We start from the raw sequence: 22,637 nt of genomic DNA, 5'->3' as shown, positions 1-22,637 counted from the left end.
TCTGCTGAAATTGCCCGTGTCATTAAAATGTGTCGATTCAAACGTTTAATCGAAAAAAAATAAATAAATAAAATAGAATTGTGATATAGAGGCTGTGCACCAATTAACCAGAAGCAGTTTGGGGCCTGGCACTCTTGAATTCTAATTTGTTGCATTTTGGCCAAAAAGTCCAACTTCTTTATGCTTCCGGCCTCTTAGTAATGTGCCACTTATTATCTGCCATCACTGCAGTCCAATAAAATTGCAGTGGAATCGCCTAAACTTGGCATTACTATTCATGCGAGAGTGTGCCGGATCCAAGTTATAGAGACTTTTAATTTGGAGGCTGTGGGCGCCTGGTCTAAAAAAAAAAAAAAAAAAAAAAAAAAATGATATATATATATATATATATATATATATATATATATATATAATAAAATTCAAAAGCTTGAATAGGACCTCGTTATAATCACCAGCTGCAGGCAGATTATGTATAAGATTATACTCCACTGAATCACACCTATAGCTCACCAACCTATTGAAGAGTTTGCCAAAGAGGAGAGGGGGAACCACGTCAGAGATTTGTTTACTCTGACGCCATATGACGAACAGAGCCAGTCACGGCGGGAGGGGGGCCTATCCACAACTTCTTTCCGCGCTACGTGCTTGCTATGAAGAGCACAACTTAAACCCCCATAGGTCTCAACTGGAGCGGACTGCTCATATCAGGCCTGGTGTGGCAGGTAAAGATGCGGCTCAGTAGCCTGAGAGAACGGCGCCATCATGAGGACAGAGGAAGTAAATGACGAGTAACTGCCGAAGGTTTGCTCGTCGCATCGCAAGGCAAACACCGAGGGAAGAGGGACAGTTGAGGCCCGCATCGTCATTCTGCCCATAGCTAAAAACTGATTAAATGTGTGCTTTACCTTTTACACACAGTATAAAGATGCATGCATGAATGCACCAAGTGTAACTTATATTCACAACCATAGATCTATACACAGGTTCCTGTATTTTCTGTTTTTGTTTTCTATTGTTGCTGCGTCACTTTGAATTTCCCCATACAGGAATCAAGGATCTTGTCTTGTCTTGTCTTGTCCTGTCCTCTTATGTGTTGTCATCCTCTCCTCTTTCTTATATTATCGCACCCCTTCTGGTTTTGTCTCGTCCTGCCTTGTCCTTATTTACAATTTATTTGAGACTCTCATCTCATGTTTTCTCATCTTGTCTTGTCCCATCTCATCTATACTATCTCACTTTGTCCTTTTCTTGCCTTACATGTGTTATCTTGTCTTGTATTTATATGGTTTGAGCTGATCTGGTTACTTGTGGCTGGATCTGACCTGATCTGATCTGATCTGATCTAGTCTGGTCAGATGTCATCTGGTGTAATCTGGTTTGATCTGGGCTCATCTTGTTGACATTTTGATTATATTTTAACATGAATCTCTAAACGTGCTTTGATGTGTGTGAAATTAAAGATGAACAAAATCTCATTTAAAATCTCCAGGTATCCAGTTGCAATCTCTTTTCGGAGAGAGCAGCTGACATGTGAGATCCTTAAAGGACAGGCATATTTTATCATGTATGCACAGTTGCTTCCTTTAGATGTATATTTTTATTTATTTATTCTATATATGACCATTTGTTTTTCATTCGTTTTTATTTTGGAAGGAACAACTCCCATAATCATGCAAGACTATGGGACCTACTTGAGGCCTACACTGGAGATCCATTTCAAATAATGTCCTGCCAAATGTTTCGCCAGCTGTACACCTTTATGATAAATATGATGATCTAATCGGACATCTGATGATTGAACTGCACACGTATGCCGAGAAAGTGGTAGCAAAGTAAAAGTAATGTTTTTAGACTAAGACTTAGACTTTAATCAACCACAAGAGAAATTGCTTGGTCACAGTAGCATGGTTGCGCATAAAAAACACTCTTGAGGACCACAAGTAAAAAGACAGATAAGATAAAATAAATAAGATTAAAAAAAATAAAAAATAAAATATAAGTAAAAATCTAGTAAAATAAAACAGTATAGTCATACTAAAAAAAAATGCACAATTAGCATATGAACAAATGTACATGAAATAGAGATGACCAACTTTTAGGCCTTTGTTCTATGAAGAGGGATCCAAAATAGCTTCAGTTTATTCAGCGTTGCCATTACTGCATTAGTGTAAACGGATCTTGTGGGAATGTGTGGGTGAATTGTGTACGCAGGTTGCTTTTTAAGTGTGCAGATCAGATGGCGCCTGCGCACAGAGCAGTCAGTGTCAGTAGGGGTCAGCAAATCCCTTCAGAATCACCTCAACGAGAAAAAAACAAAAAACTAAGCACACACATTACGACAATATCAGCATGTGCTCATTGTTTTTCAATTCACTTCAATTCAAATTACTTGATTTGGTAATTTAAAAGGGCGTGACTGGAGCTTAAAGGACGTACAAAACAGTTGCACATTCAGATGAACAGTAATTTTAAACTTTAAAAGTGCATTTAGCTTTCTGAGGTCAGAATTAAGAAGCTGGACGAAGGAGCCGGACAGCCTTGGGGACAAAGGTTGTCCACTTTGTCTGTGTCCTGCAGCCCGAACAATGGAGTCTGCGTCCTGAGGGAATCTACTCAAACTGAGGACACAGAATGTGGGAAGAGTCCTGTAAAATCCTGCGTGCAGCCTACGAACAGGCTTTAGAGCAGCCATTCACCTTCTGTACTGCAGTGTTTTGGAATAAAACCAACATGTAAAGGAGGATTTCATATATGTTTTTTTTTTTGGTTTTTTTTTGTAATGTTTTCAAAGAATAATGTGCACAAATATGCTCCCCCCTCATAAATATTATATTATATTATATTATATTATATTATATTATATTATATTATATTATATTATATTATATTAAAGTTTAAATATACTTATTTCCAGAAGCACCAATAAACAGTTAACCTTTTATCAAACCTAGAGGGCGCCAGACGCCTGCGCACCGTGAATGAGGTTCAAAGGTTAAGCGGCACCACAAAATAATACAACCCCACTGTTTGTCTCACGTTTAAATTCCGCATCTTACAAATATCTGCACACAAACGAGTCGACAGGTGGAAACGGGCACAGTTTTATCTGTCTGGTTCGGAGCCAGATGCGGGATTTTCCCCTCAATATGAGACAAGGATGTCGGCCATATTGGGCACACGGGAAAACCGTTCAATAGGACACGGCGTTGCGTTCAAGAGCTGTCGGAAATCATAATGATAAGAGACATTTCTTTTGTTCGTAACGTGATTGCGTGCTGTTTTATACTATTTCCACTGTGAGGTGAATTAAAAAGGAGTCACATATACAAGGGAAATTGCTTAGTCACAGTAGCTCATTTGCACATAAAAAAAGACACTTTGAAAGCCGATAGTTCAAAAAAAACGTGTAAAATATTAATTAAAAAAAAGAATAATGAAAACAATAATGTAAATAGTTATAATAAAGAAATAAAATAAAATAAATGTGAACCAAATAATAAAATACAAAGTATAAGCAAAGCAACAAAAACAAGATCTACATGTTCACATATGTTTTTCTGTTAAAATATTACTTAGAGGTTCTCAAACTGGATCTCCACGCAGGGTCGAAAGTTAAATCACAGGTAATTAATTAATTTAAGTGAGAGAAAACCCCTCTCCGCGGTAGGCAACGATATATTATTCTGCTCATCAATCGTCAATCTTTTTATATACATGTATATATAGATCTGTTTTCTTTGTGGGTGAAAAAACGTGGGAGTGACTGCTTTGAATAGGTGTTTCCAGTTCTGGAAAGCCCAGATGTCCGAGTCTAATCTGAGCGCGTGAACGCGGCATGATTCCTTCTTTGGCCTCGTCGGCTCCTCGGTACTAGTCCAGGGCTATTGTTGTGTGTCTTTTTGGGGGCAACCCTGACCTATCAGCAGGCGCTGATTTCTGATATTTGAACTGTTTTGCTTTGCGGCTCCTCTCCGCCATATTACGGCGTCTTTGTGCGCCCGCGGTGCGTCCTCGCTGCGAGGTGGGGAACAGAAAAGGATCCCAGTGCAGGACTTTGGGCTGGTGAAGTAGTTAATCGGTATGGGACAGACGGAAGACTGAGATTCCACGTTAGAGGCTGCTCGTGTCGGCTGTTTCCACTCGTTTTTGGGACTGTCGACGTGAGGTTAAAAGAAAAGGAAGAAAAAAAAAAACGTGGGAGGAAAAGATCACAGGACGCATGTAGCCGAAGTCCCAACACTGCTGAGGTCGCTTTTAAGGTAAGAAACGCTCGCTGTGGGGAGAGGGGGGGGAAAAAAGTCACATTTTGTCTTGGAAGTGGTGTGTGCGGGGCCTTGCGGTGTTGTGACACTTGGAGAAAGTTGGGGAAGGACCCAGATCATTTGCTTGGCGTGTTACATTGTGACTAAGAAAAAGAAACAAGCTTTGTTGGAGATCCCGAGTTGCTTCTTTTTTTTTGTTTTTTTGTTTTTTTTGTATCATTCGGTGGGTGAAGACAACAGTGAGGCGTTTGGAGGAGGAGGGGGGCTCTCAATAAAGGGTCCCGGGACAAAGCTGGATCAGTAGCCACGAAAAGTAACACAGGGAAAACGCAGCGTCGTTGTTACTCTCGTGAATTTATTTTTTTATTGGGACATGATAAAAGTTTAGCCACCTACTCCCTTCCTCTCCTTCTCCTCTGTGCCTCACCCAGTCTCTATCTCCTCACACACAATCAGCTGCTCCAGGCCTCAGCTGTAACAGGCCTTTAATGCAAGACACACAACAGAGTTCCCAAAATGACAACGTGTAATTCAAGCTTTCTTTTTTTTTTTTTTTTTGTAGCAGCAGATACTCTGCTCTTGCACTCACTCCTTGGGACGTTTCACATCTACTTCCTAATAATGTGTGTGTAAAACACTGCTGTGTTTTGTTGTTGTATGTTTTTTTAACTTCTATATTCGCTGTCCTGTCCTACATGTGTCTGCTGGTGTGCTTATATACTCCAGTGCCAAGGTAATCCTCCTCCACGGTAATCCCTCTGTTAGCACAGCCCCAGTTGGCTGGACAGTTGTGTCTCCTGCACACACACACACACACACACACACACACACACACACACACACACACACACACACGTTTAAACACAGCTGGAACGGAGAGGGCTGTTGGCGGACTAGTGAGGAGCACTAACAGGTGGCCCGCGTTCAGAGCCTTGGATTTGACTGGAGGCGTGAAGGATCGTCGCCGGCTCCCCTGGTGTCACCATGAGTGACACTCAACACGTCACTTCTGAGGTCGTGCGCCAGGGGAGGAAAGTCCAAGGTCCCGTCAAGACTCGCTCACACGTCGGCGGCCTGGACAAATGTTTGACTTTTTGCATGATTCTAAAAAAAAAAAAAAAAAAAAAGGATTTCAGAAATCCTCATTCATGTATGTGGGGACATGGGAACACGCAGCGCTCTTCTGTTTTCGTAGCCTGAAGATGGCTCGGTCTCTCTCTCTCCCAGCCTGACTCCAGCCTTTGACGGGCACAGCAGGTGGCCTCGATGGCATGAATGGACTCGGAAGGAAGTTCCTCTCTCTCCCTCCCCGTCTCCCTCTCTCCCTCTCTCTCTCTCTCCGCCCCCACCGCCAGCGAACTCCACTCGGTGTGATTGGCAGAGAGTGGCAGGCTGCCCCGAAGATAAGAGCGAGCCGTGCCTCGGAGTGTGTGCCAGGTCGATTACAGCTATGCTTCAGTAATGGCTTGCAGCCCCCTTGTAACCTCTCGTCTTTCTGTGATTGTGGCCGGTGTTGCGGAGTGAGTCAGTCAGTTCAGGCTCGTGCTCGACTTATCTTTAGCAGTGAGAACTGTTCGGTTTTTAGATGTGATTGCGGACGGCACCTTAAAAAAAAACATCGGCCAGTGGCTTTTCTTGCCGTGACGAAGGGATCAGGATCAATGGAGAACAAATCTGCGACGTGGTTATCTGTAGTTTAAAAAAAGTCCAAACAGGGTCAAGTTTCTCCTCTGGTTCAATTTTTGTTTCAGTTGTCCAAAAATGATGTGTGTCCATGAGCTTTACTGCCAGGTCTGATTAGTTTTTCCATATAAACTTTCTTCTCTAACAATCGACCCATCCCATACAACTAATGGTGAAAACTCTAGTGCCTGTGCAGCAGTGTCAATGTCTTGGGGTTGTGTGACTACCCGACGTTACACATGGGTGTGGTCACAGTACAATAGATCACATGCGGCCGCACCCAGCTGTGACATTGGATCAGGGGAACGTGAGCTCGGTCAGGGCTTGGTTGTGTTCGACGAGTTTCCGTAACTTTTTTTCTGAACGGTCTCATTTACATTAGATAACGCTTATCTGTAATTTTCATGAATGACTTTCAGGAAACACTGTTCAGCTCATTAACACCTACGTTTAACCTCTTTACAGCTTCTTTTGCTCAGCGTGCCCCAGACAGAACTGTTGTGACTTCCTTCTGCCGTATTGCTCCGTATTAAAAACCTTACGAAGACGTAATGGGGGCGACGTTCTGCCTTTAGACCGTTTGCGTAAAAACGAGAGCTGACGGGACAGAAAGCGTGACATGTCGTGTGTACAACTCCCTGCTGGGAGGATTAAGCCATATAATAATAAACAATTGACGGTTAACTCAGACAGACCACAACACCACTGTCAAAATGAATGGTGAAGGAATAACTGGAATAACTTGATTAAAGTGTTGTCAACACTTCAGCCACCGTTATTATTTGGGAGGCAACACCTGAATGCTTGGGTGGAAGCCAGGATAATAGGACGCCTCAGTGGCAATATAGCAGAATCTTTTAAAGAAAAGGCGCAACTCGTATTTTCAGTCCACCTTCCATTGGGGCCATTTGGACTTCAGAGATCTGACATTGTACAAATCGCTTCTGTGCATCCAGTTTGATGAACTGATTATTTCTTATGAAACAAAGGCACTGTGGGTGGTAAAATGTGGCACATCCTAAATATGAAACTATCTCTTTGCCAGGTATTTTATCTTTCATCACAAAGACGATGACGTAAAACGTAGAAATAGATGAATGTCAACAGACTTTAGCTTTGACTCCATAACTCATCTGTTTTGTCTTTTTATCCTTGAACCCTCCGTAATACGTAACTGGTTCCATATTCAGAGAAACCCAAATGGAAGGGTCAAATCATTGTCGCGCATCGAATAGAGAAAATATCTAAGGTGATTGGAGCAGAAACTACTAAAGTTGCCTCAAGAGCTGTCCAACGTATTGTTAAAAACTGGAATGGAGAACTGTTGTCTTCGAGGGAGAAATGTGGTCCTGATTGAACGTGATCGGTGATCGGTGAAATCAAATCAAAGAAAAACAACAGTAGAACTCAGGGCGATGTTTAATCGTGAAAGTAAGAGCATTTCCAGATGTACAATGGGAAACAAGGGAGCCCAAGGGAACAGCTGTGTAGCCTTAACAAAAGCAGTTATAAGTGAGGGGGAAAAAAAGGTTTCAGTTTGTTAGGGAGCATAAAGACTGGGCTCTGGAGCAATGGAAGACGGTCATGTTTGTCTGATGAGTCCAGATTCACCCTGATCCAGAGCGATATCTTGGTATCATCAACCAAGATGTTGGTGAGACATGAATGCAGCACTGGACGGGAATAATCTCATGACGTTGCAGAAGCTTATATTCAAAACAATGCCAAAGCGAATGCCGCTGTAATCAAAGCTAAAGGCGGTCCAGGCGGTGTATTTAGGTCTCTGCTAAAACAACACTGAGGTTTCCCATTCCTGTTTGCTCAGTTTTCAAAGGCTTTCGCCGTGAGATTACGTGAATACGTGTCTGAATGGCAGCGTGAGCCGCAAAGCGTATACGTCTGAATACACACTGTATGTGAGACTCGGTCTGTGTCACAGATCTGCGACTTCAAAGGTTACGCAAGGCAGCAGCTCGGGGTCAGAGGTCTCCTCCAGAGTTTCATCTGATCTCATTAGTCAGAACGGTTAACAGCACTCAGGAGCTGAGTCATGGATCACTTCGGTGAATGCATCCGACTGTGTCTTTTCTATCGGATTAAACATTATTCTTGACCCAGGAGCAGTTTTACATAATGCTTCTTGAAATTTCTTCATTTTTATCCATTTTTAATCCGTGTTTTCTGCTGAGAAACGTGCCCACTTCTTTATACAGTGCTATAAAATTCTTCTTCATTTATTATATAACTTTTTATATAGATAAGCTGAACCATTGCGCACTAGCTTGTACACTGTTCTCAGTATAAAACAGTGGAAATTAATACAGTTCAATGGGTTGTACCAATGCCAGGTGGAAAAAAAAACTTTTGATAATGCAAAGTTTGCACCAAGTACCAAGCTGAATTGATTTGAACTTTGCATTTGAGGGTCCTGAATCTGAACCTTCAGCCTGAACCTGAATCGGTTCAATTCAGATTTTGATTTTATCCGAGGTCGATTCACTCAGACGTTGCTTGTGTTTAAAAATCTTATGTTTCAAATCGAGATGGATTTAAACGTCCAAGGTCCCTCTGTCTACCTCTGTCCACAGACGAGCAATATGTTTGTGTTCTACTTATTTCACTCTGAACCGTTCGGGGCAGGAATGCGAGGCAACCAGAGCCTGTCGAGTCCATTACCACCCAACAGTTTTGAATAATAACATGTCGTGCTGGAATTCTTTTCTCCTGAAAGTTGTTGCATGCCAGCTTCAGAAAACAGCTCCCCGTCTGTGGCGCTTTAGCGTCGCTGCATCCGTCCCCGCGGGAAGCGGAGCAGCCTGTGTCTCCTTAATCTGACACGGCATCATTGGGAGTCTGGCCTCAAATGTCACGTATCCGCGGATGGAGTCTGGGTCCAGCATTTGATATTTGAACACGCATCAGCGTCTTTTGTGTGGTCATGTACGTCAAACGGATTAATTATTGAATATTATACTTGTTTCTCTGTTAGGCTCCGTGCATCTCTAAATTTAAAGAGACACAGAGAGAATTGAAGCTTCGTTATTAGTAACTTAAAATACAATTAATGACCCGACGGATTATCGGGATAAACAGTTGGCTAAGCTCGTGCTACAGAGACGAGGTTTGCAAAATAATATTCAATTAAAAGAAGTGTATATAACTCATCGGCGTATGAACACGAGGCACTAGTTACTGTACTCCCTCAGTGCTACCAGGAGAATGGCACATTTCTCTCGGCTAATCATGTAACGGCCTCATTTAGAAAACCCATCCAAGAGAGGATACAATAATCGGCCTGTAATTTGATTCGCCATGAAGTCGACTTGAGCAGTCATTAGTTTTGGTGGATTTGTCACACTACATTAAAAACACTGGTGGTAATCTTTCTACGCATATGTATGTGTATATATATATATATATATATATATATATATATATATATATACACACATACACACACACGTCACCACAGTGCATCGTGCAGTGATTTCCTTTATCTCGCTGAAATAATAAAACTGTCTGCCCGCACCAGCTGCGATTGTAAATTTGCGCCTCCGAAAGCATCTGTTTTTTGAATATTTAATTTCGGTGCTTACTTTGATTGATTGCGCCACATTAGCATTTGTGCTGCTCGACGTAGTCTGCATGTGTAAAGGGACGGAGGGGAATCGGGGGATCTCTGGGCGTGATGTGCTCTTTTGGGGGGAGCACCACGAGGTGCTCTGGCTTTAACCATAACAAAAGGTAGATGAGAATGACAAAAGAGGAGATCCAAAGGCCTTTTCTTCTTTAGAGGACGGAGGTGGGGGAGAGCTTTTCTTTCTTCTTCTTCTTCTTTTTTTTTCTCTCTTAGTGCAGTTCCCCGGTCTGAGGTTAAAAAAATCTTTCTGGTCATGCAAGGCTGTTGATTGAGACTTTTCAAAGTGGAGCTTGGGTCCGTTGAAGGAATTTGAGACACCAGATCATCTCGGTTGACTCGAGCCATATTCACACATGAGTTAGTCAAGGAAATCTCACACACATTGATGAACCACCCACTCATCTGGTGTCATCTGCATACGTTGAAATATGTTTTTTTTCCCATAGACTCTATAAATATGGACAATACGCCCCCATTTCCTTGCATTGGCCAAACTAAAACAATTTTTCATTTATGTCAGCGGCCATTTTTTTAGACATGTTGTATTCTGAGGCAGAGCAGAGGATTTGAACCGTTGCAACCCCCTTTATGCCGCCGTTTCACTGTTGTCTTACTTCTCAGCTGTTCACTTACTGCGGCATTCGCTCTAAGGTCAGACGCCAAGTGTTTCGGACGTTCGGAACAATGCGGCCGTCGACACGTGCGACGGACTCAGGTCAAAGGTGGCGGTCATGTTTGTGTTTGTCCCTGCTCCCGTGACGGCGGCTTCCGTTACGACCGGAGCTTCAGAGGCCTCGTCAAATGTTTTTGTTTTGTTTGTTTTTGAGCTGGGGTGTAACACAAAGAGCAGCTGGAAGTTCGGATCACAGTGGAAGAGCTGCGGCCGACAATTACTTCATCATCAGTGCATCCGACACGTGCGTTTCCCAGTAAATCAGCCTGCGCGTCTGTAAAATGTTAGAAAATCATAAAAGAAGAAAAATGTCGGCTGAGGTTTCCGCAAACCCTAATGTGCTCCTTGAAACTTCTTGTTTTGTATAAGCAGCTGCACGAAACCCACAAAATAATAAATTTGCTCTCACAAAAGACGAAGCTTTTAATTAGTCAACGTTTGAACATCTGGAACTAAGAGTTGTTTGCTTGAATAAAGATTTTTGAGCCATTAATCATTTAAAAAGTGCAATTTTTTCTTGATTAATTGTGACAAACTGAATGATTAATTGTACCTAATTAATACAACTTAAAGCATAAAACATGTATGTTTATGCACTAGAAAGTGGATAAACTACCATGGGCGTGTATTTGAAGGAAAATGTCAAATTTTAATTTGCGTTCTATACAAGAAGAAACCAAAATGATTGATAAACGGTATGAAGAACATCCATTGTGGTCGGGTTTATATTTGCCTCTTATAAATCATTACATTTAGTCATTATGAGGTGACGCATTCAAACAAACAAGCAAGCACATGTTTCAGACTTCACTGGCGCAAAAACCTACATGACTGTACTGCCATAAATAAGTAGACCAACTGTAATAATGTCATTTTAGACTTAGACTCAACTTTATTGATCCCTTTGGGAAGTCTCCCTCTGGGAAATTACATTTCCAGCAGCTGTATACAAAAACAAATTAGAAATAAGGACTAGAATAGAGAATGTACAATATACAATAAACTCTTAACTGATTTAATACAAATAACAGATATCAAGTATAAAGTATTTTGTACCAGTTAGATTTTTTTTTTGTTTTTTCTGTTTCCGGTTTTATTTCACCTTAACCAACTTGGAACTAAATGCCAGGGCGAGCAGCTCGCATGCTGTCGCCACCAGCTGTTAGCGGCCGTCCTTGTCTGCGCTCACAGTCCTGTGGAGGACGTCTGGATTCTGAAAAGGCCACAGTTTAATCCGAGTGGACGCGTCAGCTCACGGATTCGGATGATTTGGCTCTGCGATTTCGTAAATGCTGAAATGCACTCGTGTTTTTGCCGTCAGCGTCTACTTTTCTACTTCCTGCTTCTCTTTGATTCTCCGTCATTTGTGCTTATTTATTTCCATCCGTCTCTGTCGCCAGCTCCTGCTGCCTCACCGTCGGCTTTCAGTCCGTACTGGTTGCTCATTGATAGAAAGTCAATACACCGCCCGGCTCATTTAAATAGATCCATGTATTGATTGGTGACCTTCATTTGGTTCAGTTGTTGCACGTCTATTCACAAACCAAGGCCTCGCTTTCAGTCGCAACAGATATTTGGAGCGGAGGTTCTTGGGGCCGGTGGACAGAATAAATGGAGCTCGTGACCTTTAGCCGGACTCCGAGCTGAGTCAGAGTTAACAGGAGTCCACCGGCTGGGCGTCCGTAATGCTTTACGCGTACGTCGCTCGTAATCAGGCCGCATTGTTCTTCATGTTCCCACAGTCGCCGTGTTTGCGATCTGTTGAGCTGCAGACAAAGCACATTGTGCAATCACTCATTCATTTATTTATCCATTCATAGAATTCATATAAAGGCAGGAGCGTTTATTCTTCCTCCCGCGCAGTCACGGAGGAAATGTTTGCCCCGAAACCGTCCTCAGAACAAAGACGGATGATCCAGCGTGAAGTAAAGACTCGCAATCATAATTGCACATAAAAGAGGGATTAATTGTTAGTTTTTCTGTTGTGATCCCTAATTAGTCTTTTCTTGTGTTTCTGTGTTTCACCGAGACGATGCGATTAGTCAGGGACTTTCGAAGACTCTGATTTCCAAAATCATCGTTCACGTTTTGACAAGCAGAAGGGAAAATGTTTGCCCAAAGTTAAGTTTTAAGAATCCTGCGCTCTGTCTAATTAATGTAAACATGACATGTGGCGCAGTCTGCCATAATGAAAGGGTGTTCTTTTAACGTGAAGTGCCACTCTCGAGTCTAAAAATAGTGCAGGAAGATCAAGAACCGGGTCATTTCACCAGATTGCGGAGTCTTCGCTGCTGAAACAATGTGACGATTGCCCACGCAAAACCCACACGTAGCAGTTTTCCGTGAGGTTAAAAAGTAAATGACTGACGGATGATGTGTTAATATTTCAAATTTCCCAGTTAAAGTTTAAAATGCATAATTTATTCATTGAGAATCTTTGTATCCAAGAGGCGTGTGGAAAAACTTCGGCATATCAGTGAATACAGTTCAATATAGGCCAATGTTGGGCCTAAACGAATGTCTACGCTAACTGTTTGAATTACACTGATCAGGCATAACATTATGACCACCTTCCTAGTATTGTGTAGGTCTCCTTTGTGCCTCCAAGAGAGTTGTGACTCGTCAGAGAATGGACACGGGTCTTCTGAGGGTGTCCTGTGGTGTCTAACAACAGGATGTTGTTAGTGGGGGGGCCTTTGGGTCCTATGGGTTGAGGGGGGGGCCTCTGTGGATCATCCCTTTAGGGAATGTTTCACTTTGAAGTAACATCCACGTGAAAGCTTGGTGCAAAAGTTTCCTACCAGAATGTTGTCACGAGATGGTCAGTGGTTTTAATGTTCTGGCTGATCAGTGTAAATAGCACCTTAGAAATAAAACCAACACTCCGCTTACGTAAGTCCTCAAGCTTTAACTTCATCATATTTTTGTCAGCGTTAGCATATTTTCACAGAGTCATCCGCTTTATTTTACATGACACCGTCTGTGGCCATAGAACAAATTGAACTGAAAATGTGTTGTGTCATGCATTCTGCCCGAGAATCCCACAACTCTGCTTCTGTTACAAATACCTGCGTGTCCGTGACAGCCGCTTAAAGAATCTGCTCTAACGTTTTTACAAATGCCAGGATGTGAGTCATCGAAAGTGGAGCAGTCCTGAAGCAGGAGCTCGATCTGATGTGCAGTGGCAGCCGGTTTTATTTCGCAGACGCGCGAAACGCACGCACATAAAAACAGTTTGACTGAGAGGCTTAAGGTGGTAGAAAGACGAGTAAACAGAGCAGAATCTGCGGAGGATGCCCTCTGCTTATGAGGACACACAAACTCATGAAAGCCAACAAAGGAATGTGTTTGTGAGGACGTCACGGTGACTGAAGTTGTGCGGAAGCAGGCTTATCTCAGGTGGTGGACTGGCACACACCTCGGTACACAATGTAGTCGGGTGAGGGCATTCGAGCCGAGCGTCGCTGCTGATTTTCATTTTCAGTTAAGTTGAGAATCGATTCCTTTCGAGATACTCTTGACGTTGGTTTCCGAGATTTGTGGTTTTCCCACGTTTGCGTAGCCCCAGTCAGGTTTTGGATCTCCCTCAAACGTGGACTAATCTTGTGGATGCAGGAAATGTCATGTATTTAAAATAAATAAATAAATAAATAAAATCAATTCCCAAGGAATTTATGAATCGGTAGACGTGTCCAAAGTCAGGTACACACGGTGAATAAAACCGGTTGCGCGTGCAGTCTTACAGGTTTGACGACAAAGTGCATACTTGTTCTGGAAACGTGAGCCAAAATAATAACTGTTACCCGTATTTTCTGCTTATGTAAAGTCATTTGCTCTTAGTCCTGAATTTCTAGGAAACAGCGTGCACACACCCTGACTCACTGGGTCTCATGTATCCATAATCTCAGGAGTGACATGAGCACAAGCTCTTAACGCCAAAGGGCTGCTTTTCGTTTGTTAATTCTTACTTAGGTTGATTTATTTTATAGTTGGGTAACAGCAACAAGGACAGAATATTTGAAAAGGCTCTCATTACTAATGAACACACATTAAAAAAAGAACAGGGTGCTTTTTCCTTTTCATGCGTCGTGAGTGAGTCGAGAGTCTTTTAAAGCGATTCAGGACGCATTGCGCTCGCACAAACAAATGAATGTGGACACGAGATCCAGACCACCTCCAGATGTGGTCAGAGATCATTGGACCTCTCAGATGTGATCTCAGTGGTTCCCAGGGGGTGTTCACGACCGTCTTTTTACGTGATCAGGTCACCCAGATCGGATCTGAACCCGAGATCTGACCAGGCTGTTAATGAGTGCGTTTAACATGCACAGCTTAATGGAGCTATGTTCAAAATTCAACTTTCTGAATGTGGTTTACATGAAATGGAGAAAATCGAATAAGTGGGGGGAGCATGTCCTCCTCCACCACACTAGGTGGCAATATGTGTCTTTTCAGTGGGTTAATACATCCCCCTTTCCAGTTGACCTGTTACGTCATATAGTAGACTGGAGTCGTTCATGCAGCAGACCCGCATTATAAACAACAACATGATGGATAATAGTACGGCTCTTTTTAATCCCGTGCGTAATGAGCGCGCTGCTTATGGTGAGGATAAGATGGCGCTATCCCTCAGGTGGTTCTTCTACCGACTCAGTTTACCTTCTTTTTCTCCGACCGGCTTTCTTGTGTGTTTTTGTTCCGGGGTCATACACCAGCGCAGTGGTTGTTGAGCATGCGCACACGCGTTGTCTAGTTTAACTCTGATTAAGGTGTATACATGCCGGAGAAAATCAGTGTCCAGACACGTTATCTGGGTGTCGTTTTTTTTTTTCAGGTGCCTGTAAATGTACTGAGTGTGATCACTGGTGCGAGCTGGCGGTAACAGTTTCTAGCTCTGCTCTCTTGTCAGGGCTTTTGTCGAGACTTGTGAAGTCGTGTGAGGTCACTCGGCTTGGCTTGCAGTCTTTTGAGAGTTCAGTTATGTTGAAACCCACCGAAATGCTTGGTTCTAGCCTGAACAGCCTAAACGGCTTCTCTCCGTTTGTGTTGCACAAGCTGAAGTTCGGCCTCATTACAAAGAATATCATCAAAAATGTCCATTGCAGAATAGATTCCAGTTCCTCTATCTATTAATAAATCTGTGCGTGTTTCCCCCAGTGATCACCTCATTGTTTCCCATTCTGACAGGAGACACTATATATGTCTTACCCGAGGCAAATGCGAGCGCGCGCCGTAATCTGATCCTCAAATATTTCTCTTCCCTGCAGGCTCGAGGATGGGTTGCGTCAAGAGTAAAGAGGACAAGGGCTCGCCGCCGAAGTACCGGCCCGACAACTCGAACGCCACGCCGGGCCACGCACACCCGGGCCACTACGGGCCCGACCCCACCCTGATGGGCCACTCGCCCTCCATGAAGCCGTCGAACAACAGCTACAACAGTTCCGCCGTTACCATCACGCCCTTCGGCGGGGCGTCCTCGGTCATGACCCCCTTCGGTGGAGCGTCCACCTCCTACACGGCGGTGACCATGAGCAGCCCCTTCCCCGGTGTCATCACAGGTCAGTTTGTGGATTCGTGTCTTTCGGTGTACGCACAGAGAATCTGCGAGTCCGCCTACGGTCGCGTGTTTCTGCATATATTCGTTCAAATATTTTTTTTAAAAAAAAAAAACCCTGCTTCTCAGAAGTTTTGTGGGTTTTAATTAAACGCCGACGTATAAGTAGTAAATCAGTTTAATTAAATTGCGGAGAAGGATGAAACTGCCACAATTATTTCCCTCTGCCGTATTTCAACTTCGAAATTCTGTTGGCACAATGTGCAAAACAAACTTGAGAATAAACTCCGCTGGACATTCGCTGTGCCGAGGACATTATGAGCAGCAGATGTTATGCAAATCAGACATTTGAAACGAGTCAAAGAGGCAGAACAGAGAGCCAAAATAGCTCTATGATATGGGAAGCAATGCAGCAGCCTCGGCCTCTCCTGAGAGGAGAAGAATTACACCGAGCGAGTTCGGCGGCTTTATTTATTTACATTTAAAGTTTTCATCTCCAGCGGTAGTTTGAACTTTTTGATTAAGGACGCGCCTGTAATGAAAAACGACTCTCGGTGACATTAGGATGAGCGCGGTGAATGAACTCAATAAAGAACACTTGCACGCGAAAACCAGTCGACGCCTCGTCCTCTCGGGGAAGATCATCCGGCTCGAGGAGCCGCTGCAGATCTGATCCTGCCCCATTCAGCTTTCTCTGTGAGATAAACACATCACAGTCCTGTTGTCCCCTCTGTCACTCGCATTTTCTTTAATCGTACGTAAGTGGCGTCCCCTTTTTTGATTCGAAGGGATGCCGCCGAGTTTTGAGAACTGCCGAGGGAATGTTCTGTTTTGCCGGTGGTATTTTTAGACGCGCTCCGAGGCACAGGAAGTGGGACGAAAACAGGGGAAAAAAAATGTTCAAGGGTAATGCTCGCACTGATCAGCCACAACATTATGACCACCGACAGGAGAAGTAAATAAGGTTGGACCTGACGTTCATGTGGGTGGTACTTAGACCAGACCAGCACCACCACCACCCTGACGCAGACACACAGGTTAAAACGGAAACCAAAATATGAAAACCAACACAAGTTGTTGACCTGGCCTCCAAATTCACTAGATCCCAAACTGATTAAGTATCTGAGGCCCCTCCCCTCAACCCATAGGACCCAAAGACCCCCAATAACAACATTATGTTGCCAGACACCACAGGACACCCTCAGAAGCCCCATGATGAGTCACAACTGTCTTTGAGGCACAAAGGAGACCTACGCAATACTAGGAACGTGGTCATAATGTTATGCCTGATAAGTTTATTTTAAGGTAATAACAAAGACTGACCTAAATGCACATTTTGTCTTCTGTCTTCAAGGTGGCGTCACATTCTTCGTGGCCCTGTACGACTATGAGGCTCGGACGGCGGACGACCTGTCCTTCAAAAAAGGGGATCGCTTTCAGATCATCAACAACACGTGAGTGCATTTGCTTTTTGCTCCGACAGACTGCCGGGCGGATTTATGCGTGCGTGGTTGCGTGTGTTTAATCCCTCTTTTTATTCAGGCCCGATATTAAGGCTGAGATCTGTCTGGGTTAATGGCCTCCTCTAATGGGCCATCTGTTTAGCTGCCGTCGCTTTCCTCCAGCCACTGATCGTGCTTTTAGTTTGGGCACTCAATTTGGGGTTACAGTGTGAAGCGCGCCCTCATAATTGACGTAATAAAATATGAACGTAAGTAATAAGATTTAAAAGAAAGAGCTGATGATGGGCGCACTGATAATATGCCTCTGCTGCCAGAACGGCCTTCATCCCACACGTGTGAGAACGGGCAGAGCTCCAAGTCCGTCTCCTCATTCATCACGTCCGACCGCTGCCTCCACTGCTTTCGCAAAGGCAAAAATTACATCTGCTGTAAAAAAAAAAAAAAAAAAAAAAAAAAATTACTTCCCTCGTCTCTGTTACATATTCCACATGCGCTGTCAAACGCACCAGGAGCTGTGGCTACTAGTGATGCGGAATTTGATGCAGAAGGTGGAAAAAATATTGCACTTGGTCAGTTATTGCTCTCATTCCGCATGTTATGCATTTCATGCCTTGAAGTACGTGCACAATAAAATGAAATGATTTTATTCCTTTATTATCAAGAGGTTTCACTTAATTGTACATAGTCCATTTTCTACTACGTCAACTCCACGACATTTACTTTTTTTAATTTACTGTACTGCTTCTACATTATATGACAGCTGATTAGGGTTTACAGGAAAACAGGTGTAGCACAGTGATCAGCCACAACATTAAAACCACTGACGGGAGAAATAAATAACATTGATAATCATCTTGTGATGATTCACTGTTCTGCTGGGAAACGTTTGGACCTGGCATTCATTCATGTGGATGTTACTTGGACACGTAGCACCCACCTAGACCAGACCAGGCACCCCCACCTCATAGCAGTGACACCAGAAGGATGTACCCTGACACGGGGACACAGTCTAAAACGGTTTAGAAACAACTCAAAAAATCGTGAAGAACAGCACAAGGTGTTGACCTGGCCTCCAAATTCACTAGACCCCAAACTGATCAAGTATCTGTGGGATGATCCACAGAGGCCCCTCCCCTCAACACATAAGGACCCAAAGACCCCCCTCCAACACAGTAAAGGACGGTGGTCATAATGTTATGCCTAATCGTGTACTTACGTACTACTTTGTTCAAGCTTTAAACCAGAGGTTTCTAACTGTTTTTGTCTCGTGGTGCCTCATTAAAAAGCAGTTTGTCACATTTGAGATGTACAGGGGTTGTTTTTGAATCTAATTATATTGTTCAGAGCCAACAGAAGTAAACTTCAGCGCGTTGCAGATACATTCGTGGCCAAGTAAAACTTTTGAGTGGGAGCTGTGTTAATACAGCGGTGGTTTCACACTCGCCCATGCCTTCCTCCGGCATGATGACGTATCTCTGCGTGACGTGGGATATGACCTTGTTCCTTTCACATCTTTTGTGCTCTTTTAAACACCTGGTGTATTTTTTTCAGTCACGCTTCTTGCCTCTCATTTATAATTGACTTCTCCCCTCAGGGAAGGCGACTGGTGGGAGGCGCGCTCCATTAACACTGGACAGAAAGGTTACATCCCCAGTAACTACGTGGCTCCGGCTGACTCCATACAGGCCGAAGAGTAAGAATTCAGATCTTTACTTTTCATTTTTAATTTCTCGTTCTGGCTGTTTTGCCCTCACCCTTTTCCTCACCCCGCTCAGTCAGTTCTTTTTCCGATTAAGAAGAAACGTTGCTGCCGGGTGGACACGCGCCGCGACTGGCTCATCATTTACACACGGCAGGTTAAACAATGGAGCGCTGTATTTTTGCTGAGAGCCGCTGGCTTTCTCAGTGCTGTTATTCCGGTGTGACAGAAACGTTAATTGACTGTGCCGCATCTGCACCGGCCTGGTTTCTCTCTCGTGCCGGGGAAAAAACACAGTAAATGAGCCCATTAACTTTGTCTTAAGTATAAAAAAAAAACAGTTATTGACAGCTTGCAGGGCTTCTTCTTCTTTTTTTTTAAAATTCTTTCAAATTAGTCGGTGAAAAAAAATACCTTGCAGGTGTCACAACTCAGCTGCTTTGTTACACGTGTGAACATGTCGGGATTTCTCAAAATAGACTGATTTATTTTTTTTTATTTTTTTAAAGGTTGAAAAGCCTGTTTATAGCCGTGAGCTTCACTTACTTATTGTGACTAACGTTTTTTATGGAGCCATTACATTTAACAGAACGAGCCAAAGATGTGCTTCCTGGAACAAAGTTAATAATGAACTGTAATAATAGTTTGACGGGCTGCGTCATATTGACCCAGCTGAGATTTTATGGTATTGATTTGACTCTGTGAAAGAACCACGTCAAATTCCCGGTGTTCAGTGTCGGTTCATTTCATCCCAGAAAAGATTATACAGAAGATCCAGATGTCCGAGGTCTAAATATCACCAGCACCATATTACACACACGCGCACACACATATATATATATATATATATATATATATATATATATATAAAGAAATATTTCTAAATGTGCAATATGCTCGTGCTGCCTCTGACTGTTTGACTCTCTCCATTTTGGCAGATGGTACTTTGGTAAAATGGGCCGCAAAGATGCAGAGCGTCTCTTGTTGGTTCCAGGGAACCAACGGGGCACTTTCTTGGCACGAGAAAGCGAGACGACCAAAGGTGAGGCGATTTATACGACAGGGTATCCGCTGGGGCTTGAGAAGTATTTAAAGTTGAAATTCAGAGGCACAAACGACGTTTTAAAAGACCAGAGAACGCCCCGGGTACGTCTTGGTGCTAGCCACCGTGCCAGTAGCGTTGCGCCACCACAACCTAGTGTTAATGTTAGACACCACACCTGAAGCGACAGCTGAGACCTCTGCTAGTAGGACTGTCTCCTCATCTTTACCGACATCAGGCTCTGGGCGGCGCGGCAACGCTGCATGCAAACTAGTTTTGAGTTTATGCAAATGTGCAATATGCAACATGCAAATGTTATACAAGCGTTTACGCTAAACGTGTGTTTGCTTTCTGTCTGTTCTCTCAGCCTATTTGAATTCTCTTGTATGTAGAGATGTAACGATATGAAAATTTAATTTCGCAATTATTGTGACCAAAGTGATCATCATTATAATCACGGTATTGTTGAAATGATTTAACCAACTATTATTTTGGGAAAAAAAACAATAATCAGACACAATTTTAATGATAATAAAAATATTAACTGGTATTAGAAAGCGTCTGGAAACCGGTTATCGTTACATCCCTGGTCAGTGGTCTGTAGTGTTCATAGTAAACTACAAACTGTTAGGTTAAGGGTTAAAAATGTATTGAAATTAACTTGAAGATTCCTGTATGTACCGTGTACGAGAAAATAAATTAAAAGAAAGCCAGTGTAAAGACAAAAGGTGGTTTTAATGTTTTCACATTTACGGGATCTGCAGTCCTTCTTCAGTGAGATATAAAGCTGCTCTATGTGCAACTTGGTGCGTTTGTAGAGCGATGTCAGTGGAAATCTTCGTCATCCCACCGACGTTTTTCAGTTGGGCGGCTGTAAAATGTTGTACATTTGCTTGTTCGCGGTCTCCAGAGGATTAATCACGACGGGGATCTCCCCCCCGCTATCCCTGTAGTGTTGTCTCAAAGCTGGGATTTGATCCAAAGCTGAAAAACACTTGGTGACATTTGGCGCAGACATGATCCCCTGAGGATAAACTGTTCATTAATAACTTTTGTGAATCCTCAATTTCTCACCCAGGGATGTTATTCCCAGTAGTGTCATTGAAGACTTACTGTTACCGAGAATAACATGAAAAGTGGAAACAGTTTAAAAGACTTGAGCACTTATATAATAAAAAACAAACAAGCTCAGAGCACGTAGTGTGGCTGACCTTATAAGTCTTGTGTTCTTTTCCAGGTCCTGCAAATCTGGCTCTCAGACTTTACTATGAATTTGTTGATTTGTTGTCACATTAATTCTCACTTTAAATTAGTTTTCTACACTATCAGACACATCTAACGTAATGTCTTTGGATCTTAAAGGAGCGTACTCTCTGTCTATCCGGGACTGGGATGAAATGAAGGGAGACAACGTCAAACACTACAAGATCCGCAAGCTGGACAGCGGTGGCTATTACATCACCACACGAGCCCAGTTCGACACGCTACAGAAGCTGGTGAAGCACTACACAGGTACTCGCTCGCACGTCATGTTGTCTTGAAGGTAGCACTTATAAAAATTGTTGTTTACACCTGGACGGATGCTCCAGCCCAGAGCAAGCTGGTTATTTTTCTTTGGGATTCAGGCTCTCTGTGTGTAATAGTCACAGTAGGGTGTTCTCGTTTTTTGGAGAACAACACCAGTCGCCTCTGCTGCCTTCTTCCTGTCGCATTTCTGCCGGAGAGCTCTGGCTTCACGGCGGCGGATGCATTATTCAGCTGCAGATCTGTTGCCGGATATGCGTTGAATATGTATGCGTATTACAGAGGCTTTTTTTTTTTTTTTTTCATTTTTCGTGATTCTAAACGCTTTGCTGACATGGTCACAGCTTGGTAATCTCGACAAATACCCTCCAAAAAAAAAAAAAAAAAAAAAGCGAAGCCATGTGCGACTTAAGCCAAGAGACGTGAATACAAAAAAAAAAATGTTTCGTTTCTTAAGCTGCTGTAATCTGCACAATATTGATAAGCAAGCGGCTGTTCCTGGAAAAAAAAAAAAAATCCCCCATGGTCTGTCACGAGAAAGCATCTGCATCACATGAAGCGTGCAAACACACACATGGCAAAGTGTTTAAGAACTTTGCAGAAAATACTGTGAAAAACAAGTCGTTTGTTAACGTTTTCCCTTCTTGCACTGATATATATAACTCGCACTGTTCACTCACTGCTGTGTTGTCTATAATTGATGACTGGTAGATTCAAAGCTCTGTGCTTCTTCTTATCCCTCTGAGTGCAGCATTTGATCTCCAGGCAGAAGTCAATAATAAGTGAGAAGTTGCACAAAAGAAAGATCTTGAATACAATGGGCTGGTTTTCCACTGTTTCTCCCGTTCTATGTGCCTTATTTTATGTCATGAGATCATGAGTGTCTGAAAAGGCTTCTTCACCATAAACATTACTTCTTATTTTATTCTGAGTTATTCTGGAGGTCGTGAATGAACTGTTCTTGTTTCATTGTGGTTTGATTATGTTTTTTCCCGCCTGCCTACTGCCAGGAATGCGTTTGCATGTATCACCGCTCAGACACCGGGTGTTTATGTTCACCAGGCTGGTGGGGGTGAATTAGCAGGCTGGTCACTAAC

The 22,637-nt window shown here is 43.0% G+C and overlaps 1 protein-coding gene across 1 annotated transcript in view; it reads left to right on the top strand.

Moving 5' to 3' along the window:
* The first annotated feature begins 3,842 nt into the window (after positions 1-3,842).
* Positions 3,843-22,637, top strand: part of yes1 (YES proto-oncogene 1, Src family tyrosine kinase) — a 29,542-nt gene continuing 10,747 nt past the window's right edge. The window contains exons 1-6 of the mRNA XM_047589415.1: positions 3,843-4,259; positions 15,526-15,816; positions 17,167-17,266; positions 18,870-18,968; positions 19,913-20,016; positions 21,379-21,528. Of these exons, the coding sequence (XP_047445371.1) occupies positions 15,534-15,816; positions 17,167-17,266; positions 18,870-18,968; positions 19,913-20,016; positions 21,379-21,528 (736 nt within the window). The 5' untranslated portion in view covers positions 3,843-4,259; positions 15,526-15,533. The remainder of the gene's footprint in view (positions 4,260-15,525; positions 15,817-17,166; positions 17,267-18,869; positions 18,969-19,912; positions 20,017-21,378; positions 21,529-22,637) is intronic.

The sequence above is a fragment of the Mugil cephalus genome, chromosome 7 (genome assembly GCF_022458985.1).
Source record: "Mugil cephalus isolate CIBA_MC_2020 chromosome 7, CIBA_Mcephalus_1.1, whole genome shotgun sequence".
Lineage (NCBI taxonomy): Eukaryota > Metazoa > Chordata > Actinopteri > Mugiliformes > Mugilidae > Mugil > Mugil cephalus.
The sequence above is the reverse complement of the archived record's forward strand: the minus strand, read 5'-3'. Positions and strand labels throughout refer to the sequence as shown.